This window comes from Bos mutus, chromosome 21 (assembly GCF_027580195.1).
Source record: "Bos mutus isolate GX-2022 chromosome 21, NWIPB_WYAK_1.1, whole genome shotgun sequence".
Taxonomy (NCBI): Eukaryota; Metazoa; Chordata; class Mammalia; order Artiodactyla; family Bovidae; genus Bos; species Bos mutus.
The window spans coordinates 46005069-46028324 of record NC_091637.1 but is presented as its reverse complement, the minus strand read 5'-3'; the positions used below and the strand labels follow the sequence as shown (position 1 = coordinate 46028324).

General features: G+C 38.3%; 1 protein-coding gene across 5 annotated transcripts in view; it reads left to right on the top strand.

Moving 5' to 3' along the window:
- Positions 1 to 23256, top strand: part of SLC25A21 (solute carrier family 25 member 21) — a 526466-nt gene that overhangs the window by 489431 nt on the left and 13779 nt on the right. For all 5 annotated transcript variants that reach the window (XR_011461727.1, XM_005891791.2, XM_070358760.1 and 2 more), the window contains exon 7: positions 6103 to 6267. Coding sequence is in view for 4 of the 5 variants with exons in the window: in XM_005891791.2 (XP_005891853.1) it covers positions 6103 to 6267 (165 nt within the window). In the remaining variant the exon portion in view is untranslated. The remainder of the gene's footprint in view (positions 1 to 6102; positions 6268 to 23256) is intronic.

Genomic DNA, 23256 nt, shown 5'->3' with positions numbered 1-23256 from the left:
CTTTATCCATCTACATTGCTGCAAATGGCAGAATTTCAATCTGCTTTATGGCTGAGTGATATTCCATTGTGTATGTATAGCACATCTTTTTTTAAACTGAGGTATAGTTGATGTACAATATAAATTGCAAGTATACAACATAGTGACTCACAGTTTTTAAAGGTTATACTCCATTTATAGTTATTATAAAATATTGACTGTATTCCTTGTATTATACAATATATCCTTATAGCTTATTTACCTTTTACACAATAGTTTATACCTCTTAATCCCCTACCTCTATCTTACCCTCCCCCAGCCCCTCCCCCACTGGTAACTGCTAGATTGTTCTCTGTACCTGAGTCTGTTTCTTTTTTCTATGTTCACTTTTTTACTTTATTTTTCAGATTCCATATATAAGTGATAGCAACTTTCAATCTTTCTCATGGCTGAGTATTATTCCATTGCATCTGTTTATGTGTGTGTGTGTGTGTGTGCCATATCTTGTTTATGCATTCATTTGTTGATGGACACTTAGGTTGCTTACGAACCTTAGCTATTGTAAGTAATGCTGCTGTGTACAAGGGGTGCATGTGTCTATTAGAATTAGTGTTTTGTTTTTCTCAGATATATACCCAGGAGTAGAATTTCTGGGTCATGTGATAGTTCAATTTTTAGTTTTTCTGAGAAACATCCATACTGTTTTCCATACTGATAGCACCAATTTACATTCCCACCAACAGTTTATGAGGGTTCCTTTTTCTCCACATCCTCTCCAGTGTTTGCTATTTGTGTTCTATTTGATGTTAGCCATTCTGACAGGTATGAGGTGATTTCTCAGGGTATACCAAGTCTTATTTATCTACTATTAGTCTGTTGATGGATACAGGTTGCTTCCATATCTTGACTGTTATAAACAGTGCTGCTATAAATATTGGAGTGCCTGTATCTTTCAATTTTTTATTTTTATTTTTTCAGATAAATTCCCAGGAGTAGAATTGCTGGGTTATGTGGTAGTTCTATTTCTAGTTTTTTGAGGAAACTCCATACTGTTTTCCATAGTATTGCAACAATTACAGAAATTCTATTTCATAGTTCATAATCATTATAGAATATTCTCATGGATAGATATAATATTTTTCAGTATATCTCTCCAAATAAAAAGCAAGATAAAAATATTTTTGTTTCCAGAATATGAGCAAAGTACCGTACTAGATGGCTAATACAGTGTGTGGTACCTTGTCGGGCTCAGTAGGTGCTTGTTGAATAAATGAATGCATGAAGGAACAGGGAGTTCCCAGGATTAGCAAATGGCAATAGCTGACATCAGAGTTAGTCTCTGAGTTCCTTCACATGGAAGTACTTCTGGCAGGTACCAATGAACTGAAGATTTTTCTAAACCAATGTGGAGAGCAGTGTGATATGGTAATATTAGCTACATTCTGACTCACTTATTCTTCCACACTCGAAGCTCTGGTGCAGTCAATGAAAAGTATATCTAGGAAACTTAGAATGCAATTTGGGCCACAGCCAGTAACTAAATATGAAAATTGTAGTGCATCTAAATATTGGGAGGAAACTGAATTGGTGGGTGACCTGCTGGGTTGGATAGTATTGGAATCATTTGGCTGATGATGCTAATCAGTCACCATTTTGTTTTGAAATGGAAGCCCAGTAATCAAATAAGTTTAGTAAAATTCCTTGTGTTTACAGAGATCTAGTCAAAATGATTCTATATTTTCCTATTTAAGCATCCTAGTGGAAGTCAGGTTTTGCCTTTCTAATTAAATATTTGCTTACATGTGTGATACAATGTCTCTGAATGAAGCAAAAAGGGCACTTCTATTTCTTATGAGAATTAGAGTTTAAATTTTTCTTTATCTCAAGGTCCCAAGTTGCCAGAAATACATATTTGTATTTTATCTATTACCTGCATCAGTTGGATTAGCAAACTCTGAAAATCTTACAGCATATGCATAACAAGAATGAGTTAACAAGGATGACAGCACCATTGGTTGAGATGTAGAATTCTGCTTAAGCCATTTTTCAGTCTTTTCCCCTTAAAATATTACTCAATCCTTGGTTTCTCACCTGTAAAATACAGAGAATATACCTGCTGCCCATCTTACAGATTGTTAAGAGGGGCAACCAGATATGTTCAGATGACAAAACCATGCAGAGTATTAAAACATGAACTTTGAGTCTGAGGAGCTTCAGTTTGAGTTCTGGAACCTCCACTTTGTGATCTTGAGCAAGTAGCTTAATTTCCTCATCTGTTAAGTGGAGGTAATGATAATACCCACCCCATACACTTATTGAAAGGATTAAGTAAGACGATATATGTAAAGTATCAAACATCTGTGATGATGGCTGACACTAATGAGCAATTCTTGTGTTGCAGGTACCTGGTAACCTGCACGTATGTGCCCTCTAGGGTGTAAATACACTGTGTGAGGTGGAGGACCAGTCAGTGTGCTTCTCCATTCTCAGAGTTTGCTCCCGTGTGATGGCCTTGCTTCTACTGTCCATAGACCTGTCCCGTGGACGGTTCTTACTGACGATGTTTACCAAGTGGTAGCGAAGAGACCAGTTTACAGGATCTTCCGCTTCCTGGGTTGAGGAACTATCCCTCGAAAGAGATCTCTACCCCAAGAGTAGGTATGGTTGGGTCTCAGAGGAAGCAGTCCTATGATCTTGCACTCTGGATACATTTCTGTAGGACCTTCTCACAAAGGTTCAGGGCTCTGCCAAAGGAAACAACAGCCAGAAGGAATGAGCAGGAAGAAGCCAGCTTCTCTCCCTCACATCAGCCTCCACCTTTTGGTTGTCACTGTCTTCAGCCACCAAAAGGAATTACCTGTTATTTTACTATGATAACTAGTTTTATTATTATCATAATTGCCATTATTATTAACAGCTAATGTATAGTAAATGCTTACACAGGGCAAAGTTCATTGACTTGTTTATCATCCCAACAATCCTATGAGGATGATTCTATTATTATCCTTATTTTACAGATGAGTAAAGTGAGAATAAACCAGAGAATTAAATACCTGCTTAACCTGGCAAATGGTATTGCTGGGACTCAAAGCTGGGACTGTCTGGTCCTGACCCCTATTTCTAACCACCCTCTGATTTGCGTAATTATTCACAACTGAGTTCAAATTCAGCAAAGCACTTGAGTCAAAATCCATGTGTTACATTTTCCCATGTCCACCAAACACCCAAACTGGTGGAAATCAGGCAGTTAGCCCTCAGTAAATGTTATTTGGATTGACATATCAACATTACTATTTATAAAATAGATAATAAGAACCTACTGTATAGCACTGGGAACTCTACTCAGTACTCTGTAATGACCCATATGGGAAAAGAATCTAAAAAAGAGTGGATATATGTATTGTTGATTCACTTTACTGTGTAACAGAAACTAGCACAATATTGTAAATCAACTATACTCCAATAAAAATTCATTTTAAAAAGACCTAATAGAAGTCCTCTCTTTTCATTTTGATGGTTTAGCACACTATAGTTTAAAATGATTAAAAACATCTTTGTTGTTTTTCAGTCGCTAAGTTGTGTCTGACTCTTTTTGACCCCATGGACTACAGCACACCAGGCTTCCCTTCCTTCACTGTCTCCTGAAGTTTGCCCAGATTGGTGTCCATTGAGATGGTAAAGCTATCTAACCATCTCATCCTCTGCCACCGTCTTCTCCTTTTTGCCCTCAGTCTTTTCCATCATCAGGGTCTTTTCCGATGAGCCAGCTCTTTGCATCAGGTAGTCCCAGGGACGGGGGAGCCTGGTGGGCTGCCGTCTATGGAGTTGCACAGAGTCGGACACGACTGAAGCGACTTAGCAGCAGCGGCAGCAGCCAAAGTATTAGAGCTTCAGCTTCAGCATCAGTCCTTCCAATGAATATTCAAGGTTGATTTCCTTTAGGATTTATTGCTTGGATCTCCTTGCAGTCCAAGGAACTCTTCAAGAGTCTTCTCCAGCACCACAACTTGAAGGCATCAATTCTTCGGCCCTCGGCCTTCTTTATGGTCCAATTCTCATATCCATACATGACTACTGGAAAAATCATAGCTTTGACTATATGGACCTTTGTTGGCAAAGTGATATCTCTGCTTTTTAATATGCTGTCTAGGTTTGTCGTAGCTTTCCTTCCAAGCAAGCATCTTTTAATTTCGGGCTTTGGTAACCATCTGCAGTAATTCTGGAGCCCAAGAAAATAAAATCTGTCACTGCTTACACTTTTTCCTCATCTATTTGCCATGAAGTGATGGGACTGGATGCCATGATCTTAGAAAACATGTTGATCTGTACTTTCAATTAAAGCCATTGGTTCCTCTGTTGCTGAAGAATCTAGATGATCTCTAAGCTCCCCGTCTCTCCTGCTCTCAGGTGCTGGGAGTGGGTGAGGATGTAGAGAAAGCTTAGGCCAGAAGCAGGAAGAGCTGGTGTTGGCCAGTGTGGACCCAGGCAGCCTCCCTTCTGCCCTGTTTCTCCCATCCCCAGGAAAACTGCCCCTCTGCTTTCCTCGGCCGTCTAGGCTGCCTTTCTCAGAACACAAGCACAGTGCCCAGAAGCCTGCTCAGCACCTTCGGAATCTTTCCAACAGAAATGAACTGTGGCTGAACTTGTCCTCAAGTCTCCTTTGAAAACCAAAATAAATAATTTAAGTTGATAGTTAATGTGCCAGAACAAAAACAACAACAACAACAACAACAAAATCTCATTTTGTAGCAGAGAGAATGAATTTTAACCTTCTGAGATTTTTTGTTTTCCTCTATGAAATGGCTTTTATTGTTTTAAGATGTGTTCCTATGTGTTTTTTTTCCTTCATGTCACAAAAAAGGGCTTTCTTAGGATTAATATATTGTCATTAATCCTCTTAAATGAAAAAAAGAAGTTGAGTGTAGAATTGTAGCTAGAGTTTCTAAAACATTTACCAGTAAAAGCTATAGGATTTTACTCTATAAACAAACTCATTTAAATGTATCAGGTTAATTACCTAAGCTACAAATACAAGTTGGATGAAAAGCCTTGATTGAATCTGTCCTGTTCTGTTTGGCTGATACAGCCTTAATTGCATATGGTAAGAAAACACTTTTAGTAAGTACATCAGACTGCCATGACCACTCCAGCAACCTGCTCCAGTGAAATTTCAAACAAATGTCATGTCAGTGCTTGCCTCATAGGGAAAAAAAAAAAAGAAAATTAAACGCTGAACATTTCCCCTTATTTGCTATTCAGTATTCAAAATTTAAGAGGGAGAGATATCCTTTGTGCTGTACCTCCAAAAAAGGAAACAGTCACTCAACCTTATTTAAAAACTCATGTGAATTGTTGTAATTGTATTGTAATGAATTATAAATCTCAGAGCAAACTGCAGTGATTTCTTTAGCAATTTCCAAAAGGAGCATAGACTGGATTCTAGCAGTCAAGGTATTTCAACCTTGGGTAATCAGTCAAAGGCTAGAAAGAAGTAAATTAAAAGTAACCCAGTCCTCTCAACACCATTGATTTATCATTTATCACAGCAAGTGTTACACACACTAATTGCCCACTTTCTTGAGGAAATCTACAATCAACTGCTATTTATCCATGGCTGATTTCTAACCTAACTCCAGTTTAAACTATTGAGGCAATGGAATCAAGACTAATTGTAACATTGGCTTTAGAAAAACATAATTAGGAAGGTAAATATACTGGATTCAGGAGCCAAATATACATTCCTTTTGGATTATGCACGGTTATGGATTTCTAGTTTATCTTCATGGCTAATCCCCTCCATTAGTGTGGATGATCCAGAATTGGATGCAACTATTGACATGTTGAAAATGATGCTAGTCATTATCTGACATTAGTTTCACTAATTCCACCAAAGGTATTTTTTCTCCACCGACAATCTTCCTTTTAAGTCCTGTTGTCATGCATGCAATTTTGTTTACATTTGGGGTTTCCTAATTTTAAAAAGCATGAATCTAGGCATGATAATTCATGTTTGGAGGAGGAGGTCCCTAAAAATTCTGGGCTTGAAGGGAAGCTGAAATGGTAATTTTCTCTGTTTCATGGTCCCAGAGATGACCTTTCTGGCTTTGCTCCTCTCTCCTTCAGCAACCATCCACCATGAGTTATGCAAGACACATCATTAAGAAGGAAGGTTTGGGACTCGGAGGCCTCAACAAAGGATTTACAGCAACTTTGGGACGTCATGGAGTTTTCAATATGGTTTATTTTGGCTTCTACTTCAATGTCAAAAACATTATTCCTGTCAATAAGGTAACTATTTCATAGGTTCAAATCCTGGAGGAAAAATCCTATCAATGATGGTAGCTACATAGGTAGAGTGTTTATCCTTCCAAGTCACTGTGCTGAACTCTTACATCTGTTACCTAGTTTGATCCTCACATCAGCCTTGTTCACTGAGTATTGTTATCTTTATTTTGAATTCAGAAACTAAAACTTAGTTAGAAAGATCAAGTAAATTGCCCAGAGTCACATAATAAAGAGCAAAGCAGACCTCTGAAACCAAGTCTGACACCAAAATTATTCTTCTTGAAGAATACGCGATTATACCTGAATGTTTCACATTTATCTCTAATAGGAATTTCTAGAAACTGTTATTACTTAATTTTTATCTCAGAAGTATAACTTTTTCAAAGTTGAAATTTTCATAGTCTAAATACGTTTTGAGTTTATGAAAGAAAGTTATCAGCCTAAAATTTAAATCTTATATAGATAGTAATTTTAAAATTTACCTAAGTTAATTAGGGTAAGTATTAAATTAACTCTTCTAGGATCATTCACTTTTGACATGAAATAACAATAATAATTTTTAACAGTAACTCACGTATGTCAGCAGCCTTTCCACTTTGATAAAATAAAAGTAGCACATCATGTGATTTAAAATGAGCATCTTTCACTACAGCATCACAAACTTTTCTCCCACCATCATAGTGCTTGCTTGCAATCAAATATGTAATTCTGGAAGCACCAAATGGGGAAACATTTTTCACATGCAGGTATTTTCCCACAGGAGTTCAGTTCTTCATTTTGCCTAGTACAAAAATATTGAAGAACTTTTTATAAAGCATAAAAATATTCCTGATATGGCTGTCACCTGATTTGGCAAAGTAGTGTTGGTTGTACTTGTTTTTTTCCAGTTATCCCTTTTAATCTAGGTCAGTACTTATCTCAAAAAGTGATAGTGAAAGTCACTCAGTTGTGTCTGACTCTTTGTGACCCCATGGACTATACAGTCCATGGAATTCTTCAAGCCAGAATATTGGAGTGGGTAGCCTTTCCCTTCTCCAAGGGATCTTCCAAGTAACAGCTAAATCCAAGGCATGTTCCCAATTAACTTTCCATTGACGTTGTCTCACTCATTAGCCAAAATTGTTAACCAGAAATCTCACTTATTTAGCATAAGCTCATGTTTTGTTCATCTGAAATCAATGAATAACCACAGAATAGATAGATTTCCCCAATGAGTGACAGTTCTGACACTGGCGGTCCTCAGTGTCCTTCTCCTGTTGGGCTCATGAAATACAGAAATAGAGTGCAATAAATACTTTGGTCCTGGATGACATGAGAGAGTTCAACTTTCAATATATTAAAAAAATGCTTTTAGCAGAAACAGGCTAAATAATCCGTGGAACCCAGGGCAAAATGAAAACGTTCAAAAATTAAGTCCTTTTGGACTGGGTTGGAAAAGTCAATGGTGGGATGATTTGAGAGAATAGCATAGAAACATGTATATTATCATATGTGAAATAGATTGCCAGTCCAGGTTCGATGCATGAGACAGGGTGCACAGGGCCGGTGCACTGGGATGACCCTGAGGGATGGGATGGGGAGGGAGGTGGGAGGGGGCTTCAGGATGGGGAACACATGTACACCCATGGCTGATTCATATCAGTGTATGGCAAAACCAATACAATATTGTAAAGTAATTAGCCTCCAATTAAAATAAATTAATTTTAAAAAACTAAGAATTTCAAGGGACTTCCCTGGCAGTCCAGTGGTTAAAACACTATGCTTTCACTGCAAGGGGCATGGGTTCTATCCCTGGTCAGGGAACTAAGATCCTGCATACTGGCATGGTAAGGTCAAAAAACAGAAAAAAAACAACCCAATTTCAAGACAGCAACCGTAGTGTCCCAGGTGGCGCTAGTGGTAAAGAATCTGCCTGCCAGTGCAGGAGATGCAAGAGACTGGTTTGATCCCTGGGTTGGGAAGATCCCCTGGAAGAGTAAAATAGCAACCCACTCCAGTATTCTTGCCTGAAAAATTTCATGGAGAGAGGAGCCTGGTGGCCTACAGTCCAGGGGATCGCAAAGAGCCAAACACGACTGAGCATGCATACAAAAAATTGTGGAGCAATAAACCAAGCATGGGGCTCCTCTAAGTGCAGGCTCTGGGCAACTGCACAAGCCACACACCCGTGAAGCTGATGTTTTTTTAAACTCTGAGCTGAGTGATTCATACAATGTGGGAGAAATGTCCATACCTCTTTCTCTAGCTATCCAAAGGCTTGAAGCAAATAGAAATTACACACAATGAAATGAATAATTTACAAATATTATATAAATAATATATATCTCATTACATTTATTTGTGCATTATTTTAATGCATATATTATCATAATAATATGAATTTGGTTATATCTAAGGAAGAATTTCAGAAAGATCAATAAGATTTATATATGATTATGTGTTGTGTTGTTTAGTCATTCAGTTGTGTCTGACTCTTTGATACCCTGTGGACTGTAGCCTGCCGGGCTCCTCTGTCCATGGGATTTCCCAGGTAAAAATACCGGAGTGGGTTGCCATTTCCTTCTCTAGGATATCTTCCTAACCCAAAGATCAAACCCAAGTCTCCTGCATTGATGAGCACATTCTTTACCACTGAGCCATCTGGGAAGCCTGACTGTATGTTACTAATGCTTTAAAAAAGTCCACAAATACAAACTTCATTTAATAATTAATCAATACACTTGTTATTAAATTTTACACGTTGTGAAAAAAGCAGAAGCTTAAACATGTATTTATTAGTTAAAAGACATCATAGTATTCTGAAATTATGGAAAGAGCTCATTTATCTTGCCAGTTCACAGGGTTCAGATTATATTGGCCCTTATAGGCCACACTAAGGATTCTTCTGTTTATCTGAAGAGCACTGGGAAGCCAACAGAAGATTTTAAGCAGGGGAATTATATGATAATTCTGGCTGCAGCGTGGAAAATGGGTAGAGTGGGGTAGTGAGCAAAAGACAGAGTATAACATGGAAATGATTGTTATATGCAATGTGGGGGTCATGAACTAGTATTCATGGTGAAGACAAGAAGTGGGTCGATTTGAGCCAGAATCTGTAGGATGTGGTGATGGAGTCTGTGTGCATGTTGATAAAAGAGTGGTGGGTGGGGATGATTCCTAGGTTTGGGGTTTGAACAACTAGAAGGATAATGGTGCCATTGATTGGGAAAGAATACCATTGAAAAAGAACAAATTTGGGGAAAAAATTATTTCCTGAGCCTGGAAAACTGATTTAACTACCTTTGAACTCCAAAGTACAGACATTGAGGCAGTGATTGCGTGTGGAATCTTGAGAGGAGGGCCCTAAGATGGAGACAGACAGCCAGACATCATCGGTATACCCAAGGCGAGCATACTTTTTTTTATTTTGTTTAGTTTTTATTGGAGTGTAGTTGCCCTACAGTGTTGTGTTAGTTTCTACTGTACAGCAAAGTGAATCAGCTATATGTATACATGTACCTCCTCTTTTTTGGATTTCTTTCCCGTTTAGGTCACCACAGAGCACTGAGTAGAGTTCCCTGTGCTATACAGGTTCTCATTAGTTAGCTATTTTATATCAATAGCGTGTATGTGTCAGTCCCAATCTCCCAATTCCTCTTTCCCTCCTTCCCCTTGGTATCCATATATATCATATATTAATGCATATATGTGGAATCTAGAAAAGTGGTATAGATGATCTTATTTGCAAAGCAGAAACAGAGGCACAGGCACTTGAACATTCATTTTCTGGAGAATGATCATGGGCCAATCACTGTAACGCTTTGAGCATCTGAGTATTTTAAATCTGTAAATTGAAAAGCAAAGAGTGTTCTTTCTACCTGACAAAATGGTTTTGAGGATTAAAATAAATAGCAAGTGAAGTTTGTGAATTTTAAGGTGCTGTGGAAGTGTTAGGCGTGGCGGCTGCTGCTGACAGGGACGGGGAGAAGTAGGGCAGCGAGGAGGGTAGTGGAGACAGTCAGCATGCAGAACAGTGTGAAGAGCTTTTCCCCAGAACTGTTCCTTTTGCACTTAAATGAACACTGTGGGGTTCGTTGTGGGTTTTGTTTTCTAGGGGTTTTTTGCCTAGAACAAAGTCATTGATTTTATGTGTTCTGTAATCTAAGCCTGATTCAGAACTGGGAAACCAGTATTCTTTAAATTTAAACCATAATAAATCAATGCTTTGTGCAGGGGAAGGTATGATAATCATTAAAACATGTTGAAGAACGTCATCAAGTTGTTAACCACGAGGAGGAGGTGGTGTTCCTTGAAGGCTTTTTTCCGTCTTCGCTCTAGGACGGCTCCAGCCATACACTCCGGACAGTTTGTTTACAGGATTGTTGTTTCAGTTTCCTCACCCAGAAATTGTTCATTCTGTTGTCCCAAGGGAATTTGAGATTTCATCAACTCTGACTGGCATGAGATAATTCTAGATTTTTCTTTAATATTTTCTAAACTTTATAAACTGTCTACCAATATTTTCCATTTTCAAAGTATTTGATTTTATAAGAAACTGTCCATATGATCATATCTGAGGAGTGGAAGTCAAGAGCCATGTGCATGTGTGTGTGTGTGTTAAGTTGGCGGGGAGGGAAGTGTAAGAAAAAGCAGAGTGCAGGAAAAGTACTTTTTCTTTATAGCATTCTGAGCTGTTGGAAGCCTCTACAAGAAGCCTGTATAAATTTTATAATAGGAAATAAATCAGTGAAAATTTTAATATAATCTTATAGAGTACCTAGTTAACTTTTTCACATTTTATTCAACTCTGTGTCTACAGAGTTAAAATAAGAACTTGAAACAGTGAGTTCAGATAACTCAGGTCAGATATCCACCCTGAAGTTTTTAACTTTAGTTCTTCAGATTGATGATCTCTGGTAGATTCCTTTTTCATGTTTCGCTGAGATATCCTGACCTCCTATGCCATTCTGTACTACTAAAATCATATTTGTAAACTCCATGATTTTGCCTGATCCTTGTCACAATGACTGACATTTTCAGGTGAGGAAATAGAAACAGTAAGTAAAGGCCCCAAGGTGAAAGTTACTGACATAATCCATCTGAAGGTATACAGCAGGGGGCGGAGAAGGTAATGGCAACCCACTCCAGTATTCTTGCCTGGAGAATCCCAGGGACAGAGGAGCCTGGTGGGCTGCCATCTATGGGGTCGCACAGAGTCGGACATGACTGAAGTGACTTAGCAGCAGCAGCAGCATACAGCAGAGGGAAGGAAAGAACCGGAGGGAGAACTCGTTCTGCTATTCCTTGTAGTGCTACATCTGCATCTTACCTTGACTTGTGTCACACATAAACTGTCACTTTAAAATGGTTACTAAAATTTAAATAAGTGAACTTGGTAGACTATCCAGTCAGTGTAACCAGATTCTACTTTTACCCCATTCAGACCTGGAAACTGGTCCTCCCTTTTCACCTCCTTAGTCTCTGATCCATAGAAACAAAGAATTATAAGACATAACCCTGGAAGAGCTGGGCATTACCAGTTTGAAAACGTAGATGTTCCTATAAGATATTGAATAGATGGCTACAATAGAAATGTTTGCTTTGAATAGTAAGTGACCATGGAATTCATTTAATGGCGACATTCATTTTCATCTTTCAGTAAATGGAATGCAATGTCAGTATAAAGAATTATCCCTTCTCAGAAAGAGGCCATCACGTCTCAAAGTAAAGCCTTCTAGAAATACATATTAATTACTTTAAACACTGACATCTTTTTAAAATATTAATGAAGGTAAGCTTTCATTGCAAAACCAATTTATTTCATTTTCATTCCTAGATAGGGTGTTCAAAGCATTTTATTTGTGATGGTGGCACACAAATGGGAATCCTAAAACTTAAATGTTACATTGCTTTGATAACTTTTGTCTTCTAGTTCCATGTTTACTGCTTTTCCTATGTTTCCATAAGTAAAATAATGATAAGAGTAGAAACTGCTGTCTAAAGCACATGGCTGCCAACAGTATTAACTGCTTTTAGTTTGCATCCTAATTAAGCATGTTTGCAGGTTGTTTTGCCAAAAACAATAGACCTTTTGTGTTGAATTCTGCCATAATATAAATTACATGTGTGGGTTAGAAATATTCTAGGAGAGAACAATTTTTCATAAGTTCAATCTTTCTTACTTAATAAACCATTTAGACCTGTCCCTGTGGTCGTTTTACTATGGACAGCATTAAGTCAAACACTTTATTTTCTCATAAGGTAATATTCAGAAAAGATTGCCTTTTAAGCAACACAAATGTTTCTCTTTTGATTTTTAACATTTTCTTTGTTTTGTAAATTCTGTAGAAAGTCTGAGGGTGGTGCCAGACACACTTCAGTTTATCAGAAGAAATGTGGGAATGTGTTGGTTTCATGATTTAGAGCTCTGTCCTTCCCTAAGGTGTGCACTGAGCAGAATGACAAATGCACCTTTGGGTTCCAGAGGAGAACTTAGACAGAGCTGTTTATATTTTGAAAAGAAGAATCTCAGTAGGATTAGATCATAGTAGGATTTAATTTATGACCATTTATTTTTCTGATTCTCTCTTACTTGATCATTAGTCTTACCAATCATCCGGTAATGGGAAGGCCAAGAGCATTAAAGTTTCATTAAGAACAACTCTCCTTTCTGGTAACCACTGGGGTAAAACTACAAGTATATATTATCTAGAAAATTCCAGGACATGTGACAAGATTCTGTGGTAAAAAGTGGTATCTTTCATTGGCAGTTTTCACAGACTCCCTTGGGGCGGGGTTGGGGGGGTGGCGGTGGTGTATGTGTTGTAGGGGGAGGAGGGCCTGGGGAGGGGAGCAGGGCAGGGGTTCAGGCACTTTCTTAAATAAACCTCAGGCCCAAAAGTTTCCCGTCAGGTACCACCCAAGTGGATGGAAATGAGGTGCAAGTGGCTTTAGATTCTCAGTGGGTGCCTCCTATTCATTCATTCCAGAAGTATTCATGGCACATCTATCATTGGAGACCGGGCACCATCTCACTGTCAGCTCTGCTCCTGCCTTAATGGGGTTTACATTCTAGTCAAGGAGACAGACGATAAACAAGACATTATACAGGGAACTGAACTGTGGCAATTGTGATAAGTGCCATGAAAGACAACTATGAACCTGTGGGAATTTTCAACCAAAGATCCTAATTAGACCCATGGCAGGGTAGGGTGAGAATATAGGAAAGGCTTTCCTTCAAAAGAGATGTTTAGGCTGCAGCTCAAGGATGAGGCTTAGTCAGGCCAAGATGACGAAGATGAGCAGACACCAGAGAGAATAGAATATGTGAGTGCACAGAAGCAGAAAGAGGCATGGGGAGGAGGAGGGTGGCTGGTTTGGGGTGAACCGGGGGACGGAGGCAGTGGAAGCTGCAGAGGATAGCTGGCCAGAATGTTTGAGTCATGGTGGTAAGGCAGTTGAGTCCCCTTCAGTGATTTAACTGAGGGGGCATGTCATGTTAGTGCAACTAAACGGGTATGGGAAAGTCTCATGTATAGAAGTCCAGAAGCAGAACCTCATGAAGTAAACTTGGTTCAAAGACATCTTCTTGATCATGTGCCCAACTCCACCTCAGAGCATCTCAGTGTGTCCTTGTCCTGACTTCTCAACATTTAGAATTTTGTTTTGGGATCCTGGTTTGTTAGTTTTCCTTGGTGTTCCTTTGGGTCAGTGTTTTTATTAAGGCAAGGAATAGAATACACAAAAACAGAAAAGTTCTACTGGGTTCCCAAGGAAACATATTAATACTTTCCTGCATTTTTTATGCTAATACTCAGTGATATAATTGACTCTCAGAAGGTATTATCTCTCTACATTTATTTATTTATAGAGAGATACTTATAAATAATAGATATTAGAGGTATGTATATATGTGTCTGTATATATATATATGAAATAATAAAGTGATAACTGTTATTCTTAAACCCAAACCCATTTTGACATTGTCTGTATCTTATAATTCTGGCTATGTGTGCAAGACCTTTATTTTACAATTATTTTACAAATCACAACCCTTTAAAAAACAATTATCTTAGGAGGGGAAAGGAATTTTCATGGCTATTTTCTGAATGGCTACAATCAGATGTTGAGTTAACAAGACTTTGATTTCATTCCAAAGCCCAGAGCCCTACAAGGATAGGATCTTGGGAATATTTCACATTCCTTAAAGAATGCTTATCAATTAAATCATCTCATTTTAATGACCTTCTGTGGAGTGAGGAGCTAGCATTTCCCCAAAATATCTCACATGAAGAAAAAACAAACACTGTAATAGATTCTTCTGATATCTGTGAATGGAAACAACTGTAACTTTTAATTAAGCTCCAATAGAGGTATTTTCACTGGGGGACAAGACACCCCAATACCATAACATCGGGGAAAAAATGTTTTTGTCAAAGTTTATGAACTAAACAACAAAAGTTTATGAACAAAACAACAAAAGAGAGCCAAGATTAGAGAAAATGAAAGGTGCATACTGAGAGCTGACTTTAGTTGACTTGCATTCACTGAAACTAACAACATCTAACATGCAAATTTCTTCTTTAAAAAAAAAAAAAGGCAGTTCACTCTCACTCAGTCTGCCTTCTTGCTCAGTTACCAGGAGGCAACTATTTCGACATACCACATCATTTTCATGACAGCTGCAGCCAGCTGTGGGAAGGCAGTGCTAAGCTGCTATTATTTGCCTTGTGGTTGTGCAGGTGCCTTGTGTAGGTACCTCCTTTGCAATTTGCTTCTGAGACCTTGGTTCTTTGTGTATTATGTCTTTACAGAGGAGAGATACAGCATTTATTAGACACCTATGATGTGTCAGGTCCAGTATACCTGAATGAATGTGACATGGCCCAGCCCCTTCCTTTAAGAGGCTCTGGGCTTTGGAGTGAAATTTATTACCAGACTGGGTTTTCTGCTGTTTCTTCTATGAGGATACATCATGGGCTTTATGTTTGTATTACCTCTTACTTGTGGCCTTGACAAACGAAGGACTCCATCACGATCACCCTTCAATTATTGATGATGATGTACTATGAAAGGGATGGAATTAAGCAGAAAATTAATGTGACCATCTGTAAAGTTATAGAAATAGTGAGATTGATCTATTAAAATTGGTTTTGACCACGTTTATATGTAATCTAATCACTAATTAATTGATTTATCAAAATGTTCAATTCTTTTTGAATTGCTCTTGTTATGATCATAACATTCACATCATCAAAAATTTCCTTACCCACTGCGGGAGGAGGGAGGTGAATAAAAGAGTTCTTCAAAGAAATACTTTATGATACCCCGAAAATCATGTGACTCCTTGTAGGACTAGCATATTGTCTTTAATTTTCTTATCCAAAGCATTTTATAGCATTCTCTTTTAGTCACTTCTAAACAGTAATTTTAGTTCTTCAAATGGCAAACCCAGTTTAGCAATTTTTGACAAGCAACATGAAAGCCACTCTAGGATCATCCAAGGCCAGTCCTGAACAGAGAATGGTCCTGTCAGGGTGCTCATCCTAAGGTTGTCTGAGGAAGCAGGGTATAGTGACTTTAAGCTGGGTCGTTAGGAACTCTGTAAAAATGACTCAAAACTAAAATCAGAGAGGAATTCAGATTTGGTGTGGTACCAAGAGAATTAAAGGGTAAGTGAATTGCAGCAAAGGAAATGTGATTTGGGTTGACATGAGGTAGGAGGATTCTAAGAGTTGACTTGAATGTATATATTCATGCTGAACTCCCTTAAATGAGAAGCCCATCACTGCAATTTGCTCAGCCTTGCCTTGTAGGAAGCAGCAGGCTTTCTGGCCAGTCTCCCTCACCACCCCTAGTTCTCACTAGCTAACAAATCCTGCTTTTCCCATCTTCCTTAACCCCCTCCATCTGGCATACCTCTGTGTGGAATGTCTTCTTGAAGATGCCAGACCCTAATCATAAAGGCCTGTGAGATGGGTGAAGGTTCTCTGTTTATCAAGCAAGCAGCCAGTTGGCCAGTCACTAACCAAGGCATCAGAGTCCCTGCCAGGGAAGGTTAAAAAAGGAGGCACATACTTCTCTTGATCAAGATATTTTTTGCCTCTCTGAATATTAACTCCTTAAGTGCCATTGCTTTAAATTATTGGTACAGTCTTTACTACTGTATGTTTGGATTAGATGGTTAAATTAGTTACAAATAGGTAGTGTGTTGATTGTTAACTATTTTGAGTCTTATGTTCCCACTTGGTTGTGGAACATTACTGCCACCAATGTTTAGGGATCGCTTAATTAGTGCCTCTTGATGAGAGTGAAAGAGGAGAGTGGAAAAGCTGGCTTGAAACTCAACATTCAAAAACTAAGATCATGGCATCTGGTCCCATCACTTCATGGCAAATAGAAGGGGAAAAAGTGGAAGCAGTGACAAATTTTATTTTCTTGGGCTCCAAGATCACTGCAGATGGTGACTGCAGCCATGAAACTAAAAGACACTGCTCCTTGAAAGGAAAGTTATCACAAACCTAGACAGTGTATTAAAAAGCAGAGACATCATTTTGCCAACAAAGGTCCATCTAGTCAAAACTATGGTTTTTCCAGTAGTCATGTATGGATATGAGAGTTGGACCATAAAGAAGGCTGAGTGCCAAAGAATTAATGCTTTTGAACTGTGGTGTTGAAGAAGACTCTTAAGAATCCCTTGGACTCCAAGGAGATCCAACCAGTCCATCCTAAAGGAGATCAGGCCTGAGTGTTCATTGGAAGGACTGATGTTGAAGCTGAAGCTCCAATACTTTGGCCACCTCATGCAAAGAGGCAACTCGTTGGCAAAGACCCTGATGCTGGGAAAGACTGAAGGCAAAAAGAGAAGGGGATGGCAGAGGATGAGAAGGTTAGATAGCATTGTTGACTCAATGGACATGAATTTGAGCAAACTCTAGGAGACAGTGGAGCACAGAGGAGCCTGATGTGCTGCATTCCAGGGGTTGTAAAGAATCGGATATGAGCAACAACTAAACAACTAAATCAGTGTCTCTTGTCAAGCTGTGGAGTCTATAAACAGTATGTCCTGTTAGGAAAATTCATTGATCTTCCGAAACAGAGGCTGGTAAACATATTTCTTTAACTCTGCATTTAATCCAAGATTGCAATGTGAAGAAAACAGCCAGAGAGTTCTAATAAGAGACTTGAATATAATTCCCAATTCTGATACTTACTAGTTAGCCATGTCTCTGACAAATTATACCTGTCTCTGTATCTCAGTTTTCTTATTTGTTAAATGAAATGTTAATATTATCCTTAAAAGGTTTGCAGGGGAATTAAATAATGTTTGAAAATTATGAATGTTGGACTTTGCATTGCTATCACAAAATGAAGTCAATGCGTATGATAGCCACTAACATGTGAGGCTACTCAGCTCCAGTTTAAAGTCCCATATTTTATGAGAAAATTAGAAAATATTTAGAGGAAAAAAATAAAACTCATCTATAGATAGGGAAATACTACTACTGCTCAAATATTTGAGAGGAAGTATAATTTTTAACCATGTGGAATAAAAGGTTATTGCAGTAATGGCTTTTAAGTCATGATGAATTACATTGAGAATGGTGACAGTTGATTGCCCTTGCAAGGGAGCAAAAAACTGGAGTAAAATAACTTAGGCATATGCATGAGGAATGTGGGTTAGGAACAAAGGAAGTTTACTGATTGATGAGAGTTGGAACAAATTATGGAAGTTAGTTGAAAATGTTTAGTAACAGAATAGATTTTTTATCAACATTAATATCCATTTACATAATTAATATGTGATCTATCAAAAATATTTTACTTAGGCTAGGTGACCTTTTTTACCATAATTTTTTTTAATTTACTTTATTATGGTAAAAACACCTAACATGATATCTACATACAACAAATTTTAAATGCTTAATTTATTATTGTTGTCTGTAGGTAGCGTTGTACAGCAGATCTCTAGAGCTTACTCACTCATCTTGCTTAGCTGAAACTTTATGCCTGTTGATTTGTAACTCATTTCCCCCTCCCCCACCCCCGGCAACCATTGTTCCATTCTTCGATTCTATGAATTTGACAATTTTAGGTATCTCATATAAGTGGAATCATGCAGTATTTGTCTGTGACTGGCTTATTTCACTTTACATGGTACCCTCAAGGTTCATCCATATTGTTATATATTGCAGAATTTCCTTCTTTGTAAAGATGAATAGTATTCCACTGGAAAAGGCAATGGCACCCCACTCCAGTACTCTCGCCTGGAAAATCCCATGGACAGAGGAGCCTGGTAGGCTGCAGTCCATGGGGTTGCTAAGAGTCGGACACGACTGAGTGACTTCACTTTCACTTTCCACTTTCATGCATTGGAGAAGGAAATGGCAACCCACTCCAGTGTTCTTGCCTAGAGAATCTCAGGGACGGGGGAGCCTGATGGCCTGCCGTCTGTGGGGTGGCATAGAGTCGGACACTACTGAAGCAACTTAGCAGCAGCAGTATATATATACCACATTTTTAATCCATTTATCTGTCAATGTGCATTTTGGTTGTATACGTATCTTGGCTGTTGTGAATACTGCTATGATGAATTTGTTGTTGTTGTTTAGTCACAAGCCATATCTGATTCTTTTGCAACCCCATGGACTGTAGCCTGCCAGGCTTCTCCGTCCGTGGGATTTCCCAGGCAAGAAGATTGGAATGGGTTGCCATTTCCTTCTCCAGGGGATCTTCCTGATTCAGGATCAAGCCCACATCTCCTGCATTGCAGGTGAATTCTTTACTACTGAGCCCCCAGGAAGCGCCAATGATGAATATAGGAGTACTAATATTACTCTGAGATTTTTATTTCATTTTGTTTGGAGAAATACTAAGAAGTGGGGTTGCTGGATTATATAATACTTCTATTTTTAATTTTTGAGAAACTTCTATACTGATTTCTATAAAGCTTACATCATTTTGCATTTCTGTCAACAATGTACAAGTGTTCCAGTGTTTCCACATTGGAGAGGTTGGTGAGGTTGGTGTTCTCACCAACACATGTCTTTTGTGTTTTTTTATAGTAGCCATCGTCACACATGTGAAATGAGATTTCACTGTATTTTTGATTTACATTTCCCAGATTATCTACATCTCCCAGACTATTAATGACATTGAGCGTTTCTTCATATGCTTGCCGGCCATTTGTAAGTCTCCTTTGGAAAATGTCTATTCAAGTCCTTCACCCATCTTTAAATCAGGTTATTAGTTTTCTTGGTATTGAATTATAGGAGATCCTTATATATTTTAATAGTAACATCTCATCATATGTATGGCTTGCAAATATTTTCTCCCACTCCGTAAGTTTTTATTTTACTCTTTTGTTTCCTTAGCTGTTCAGAAGTTTTTTGACATAGTCCCACATGTCTATGTGCTTTTGGTGTCATATTGATGAAATCATTGCTAAGGCCAATGGCACCTTTGTTGAAGATTAATTGACCATTTATGCTTGGATTTCCTAGTGGGAAATCCAAGCCCATGTATGCTTGGGCTTCCCTGGTGGCTCAGACAGTAAAGAATCTGCCTGCAGTCCAGGAGACTCAGGTTCCATCCCTGGGTTGGTAAGATCCCCTGGAGAAAGGAATGGCTACCCACTCCAGTGTTCTTGCCTAGAGAATTCCATGGACTTTGTGACCCTGGCAGGGTCACAAAGAGTTGACACAACTGAGTGATTAACATTTGCACTTACACTTACTACATGCTTGGATTTGTTTCTGGGCTTACTATTCTGTTCCATTGGTCTCTATGTCTGTCTTTGTGTCAGTACCATGCTATCTTAATTAACGTAGCTTTGCAATATATTTTGAAATTAGGAAATGTGTTCCTCTTTTATTCATCTTTCTCAAGGTTGATTTGGCTACTTTTGGTATTTTTGTGATTCCATATGAGTTGTATTTTTTTTTAATTTCTATGAAAAATGCTATTGAAATATTTACAAGGAGAAATATCAATAACCTCAGATATGCAGATGACACCACACTTATGGCAGAAAGCGAAGAACTAAAGAGCCTCTTGATGAAAGTGAGAGAGGAGAGTGGAAAAGTTGGCTTAAAACTCAACATTCAGAAAACTAAGATCATGGCATCTTGTCCCATCACTTCATGGCAAATAGATGGGGAAACAGTGGAAACAGTGACAGACTTCATTTTTGGGGGCCCCAAAATCACTGAAGATGGTGACTGCAGCCATGAAATTAAAAGACATTTGCTCTTTGGAAGAGAAGTTATGACCAACCTAGACAGCATATTAAAAAGCAGAGACATTACTTTGCCAACAAATGTCCATCTAGTCAAAGCTATGGTTTTTCCAGTAGTCATGTATGGATGTGAGAGTTGGACTATAAAGAAAGCTGAGCACCGAAGAATTGATGCTTTTGAACTGTGGTGCTGCAGAAAACTCTTGAGAGTCCCCTGGACAGCAAGGAAATCAAAACAGTTAATCCTAAAGGAGATCAGTCCTGGGTGTTCATTGGAAGGACTGATGCTGAAGCTGAAACTCCAATACTTTGGCCACCTGATGCGAAGAACTGACTCACTTGAGAAGACCCTGATGCTGGGAAAGATTGAAGGCAGGAGGAGAAGGGGATGACAGAGGATGAGAGGGTTTGATGGCATCACCGACTCAATGGACATGAGTTTGAGCAAACTCCAGGAGTTGGTGATAGACAGGGAGACCTGGAATGCTGGAGTCCATGGGGTCGCAGAGTTGCACATGACTGAGCAAGTGAACTGAATTGAACTGAACAGGAATTGCATTGAATCTGAAGATCATTTAGGGTAGTATGGAAATTTTAACAACACTAAATCTTCCAATACCTGAACATGAACTATCTTTGTGTTTGTCTTTTAAAATTCTTCACCAATGTTTTGTAGTTTTCAGTATACAGGTCTTTCACCTTCTTAGGTAAGTTTATTGCTGCTAAGTCGCTTCGTCATGTCCAACTTTGTGTGACCCCATAGACGGCAGCCCACCAGGCTCCCCCGTCCCTGGGATTCTCCAGGCAAGAACGCTGGAGCGTGTTGCCATTTCCTTCTCTAATGCAGGAAAGTGAAAAGTGAAAGGGAAGTCACTCAGTCGTGTCCAACTCTTAGTGACCCCATGGACTGCAGCCCACCAGGCTCCTCCGTCCATGGGATTTTCCAGGCAAGAGTGCTGGAGTAGGGTGCCATTGCCTTCTCCAAAGTTTATTGCTAAGTATTTTATTATTGTTGGTGCTATTGTAAATGGGATTACTTTTCTAATTTTCTTTTCAGATAGTTCACTGTTAGTAGAAACATGGGTGATTTTTATATGGTGATTTTATATGATGATTTGTATCCTGCTGCTTTACTAATTTATTAGTTCTGAATGTTTGTTATAGAGTATTTAGGTTTTTCTACATATAGTTTTTCTACATATAGTGAAAATGTTAGTCACTCAGTCATGTCCAATTCTTTGATACCCCATGGACTGTAGCCTGCCAGGCCCCTCTGTCCATGAAATTCTCCAGGTAAGAACATTGGAGTAGGTAGCCATTCCCTTCTCAAGGGGATCTTCCCAACCCAGGGATAGAACCTGGGTCTCCCACATAGTAGGCAGATTCTTTACTGTCTGAGCCACCAGGGAATCCTTTCTACATATAAGACCATGTCATATGTAACAGCAACAATTTTATTTCTCCTGACTTTGATGCCTTTTATTATTTTTTCTTGCATAATTTCTCTGATTAGGACTTCCGTTACTATGTTACTATGATAAGAGCAGGCATCTTTGTGTTGTTACTTAGATCTTAGAGAAAAGGCTTTCAGTTTTTTACCAGTGAATATGATAATAGCTGTGGGCTTTACTTATGTTGGGACTTTATTACATTGAGGTACTTTCTTTCTGTTTCTATTTTCTTGAGAGTTTATCATGAAAACTTGCTGAATTTTATCAAGTGCATTTTCTACATGTATTGAGAGAATCATGTGATTTTTTTAAATCCTTTATTCTCTTAATGTGCTTTATCATATTATCGATTCTCATATGTTGAACCATCCTTTTGTCCCAGGGATAAATCCCACTTTGTCATAATGTATGATCCTTTTAAAGTGATGTTGGATTTGATTTGCTAGTGTTTTTTGAGAAATTTTACATCATATTCATCGGGGATCGTGTCCTATAGTTTTCTTGTCTTGTGGTGTCTTCAGCTTTGATATCAAGATAATGCTGGCTTCATAAAATGAGGTGGATGTGTTCCTTCCTCTTCAATTTTCTGTAAGAATTTAAGAAGCATTGGCATTAATAGAAGAATTAATGTTTAGTAGAATTCACCAGTGAAACTATCTAGTCCTGAGCATTCCTTTGTTGGGAGATTTTTGATTGATAATGTAATTTCCATAGTAGTTACAGGTCTATTCAGACTTTTTACTTCTTTGTGATTTAGTCTTGATAGGTTGTTTATTTCTAGGAATTTGTCCATTTCTTCTAGATTATCCAGTGTGTTCATATATAATTGTTCACAATAGCCTCTTATGATCATTTCCAGTTCTGTGGCATCTGTTATAATGTCAGTTATAATTTCTCTTCTTTCATTTCTGATTTTGAGTCTTCTCTCTTTTTTTCTTAATTAGTTTTGCTAAGGGTTTGTCAGTTTTATCTTTTAAAAAACCCAACTCAATTTCATTTATTTTTCTATTGTTTTTCTAATGTTTATTTTATTTCCACTCTAATCTTAATATTTCCTTCCTCCTGCTAACTTTGGACTTAGTGTTCCTTTTAGTTCCTTGAGCTATAAAATTAGATTGTTTGAGATCTTCCTTTTTTAAAAAATATAGGTGTTTATCACTCTGAACCTCCCTCTTAGTACTCCTTTGCTGAATCTCATAAGTTAGGGTATGTTGTGTTTTCTTTTTCATTTGGCTTGAGGTATTTTCTAATTTTCTATTTTGGGCTTTGTACAATAGTCTCCCACAATCTCTTAGACTAGTTTTACTCTTTTTCCTTCCTTTTTCA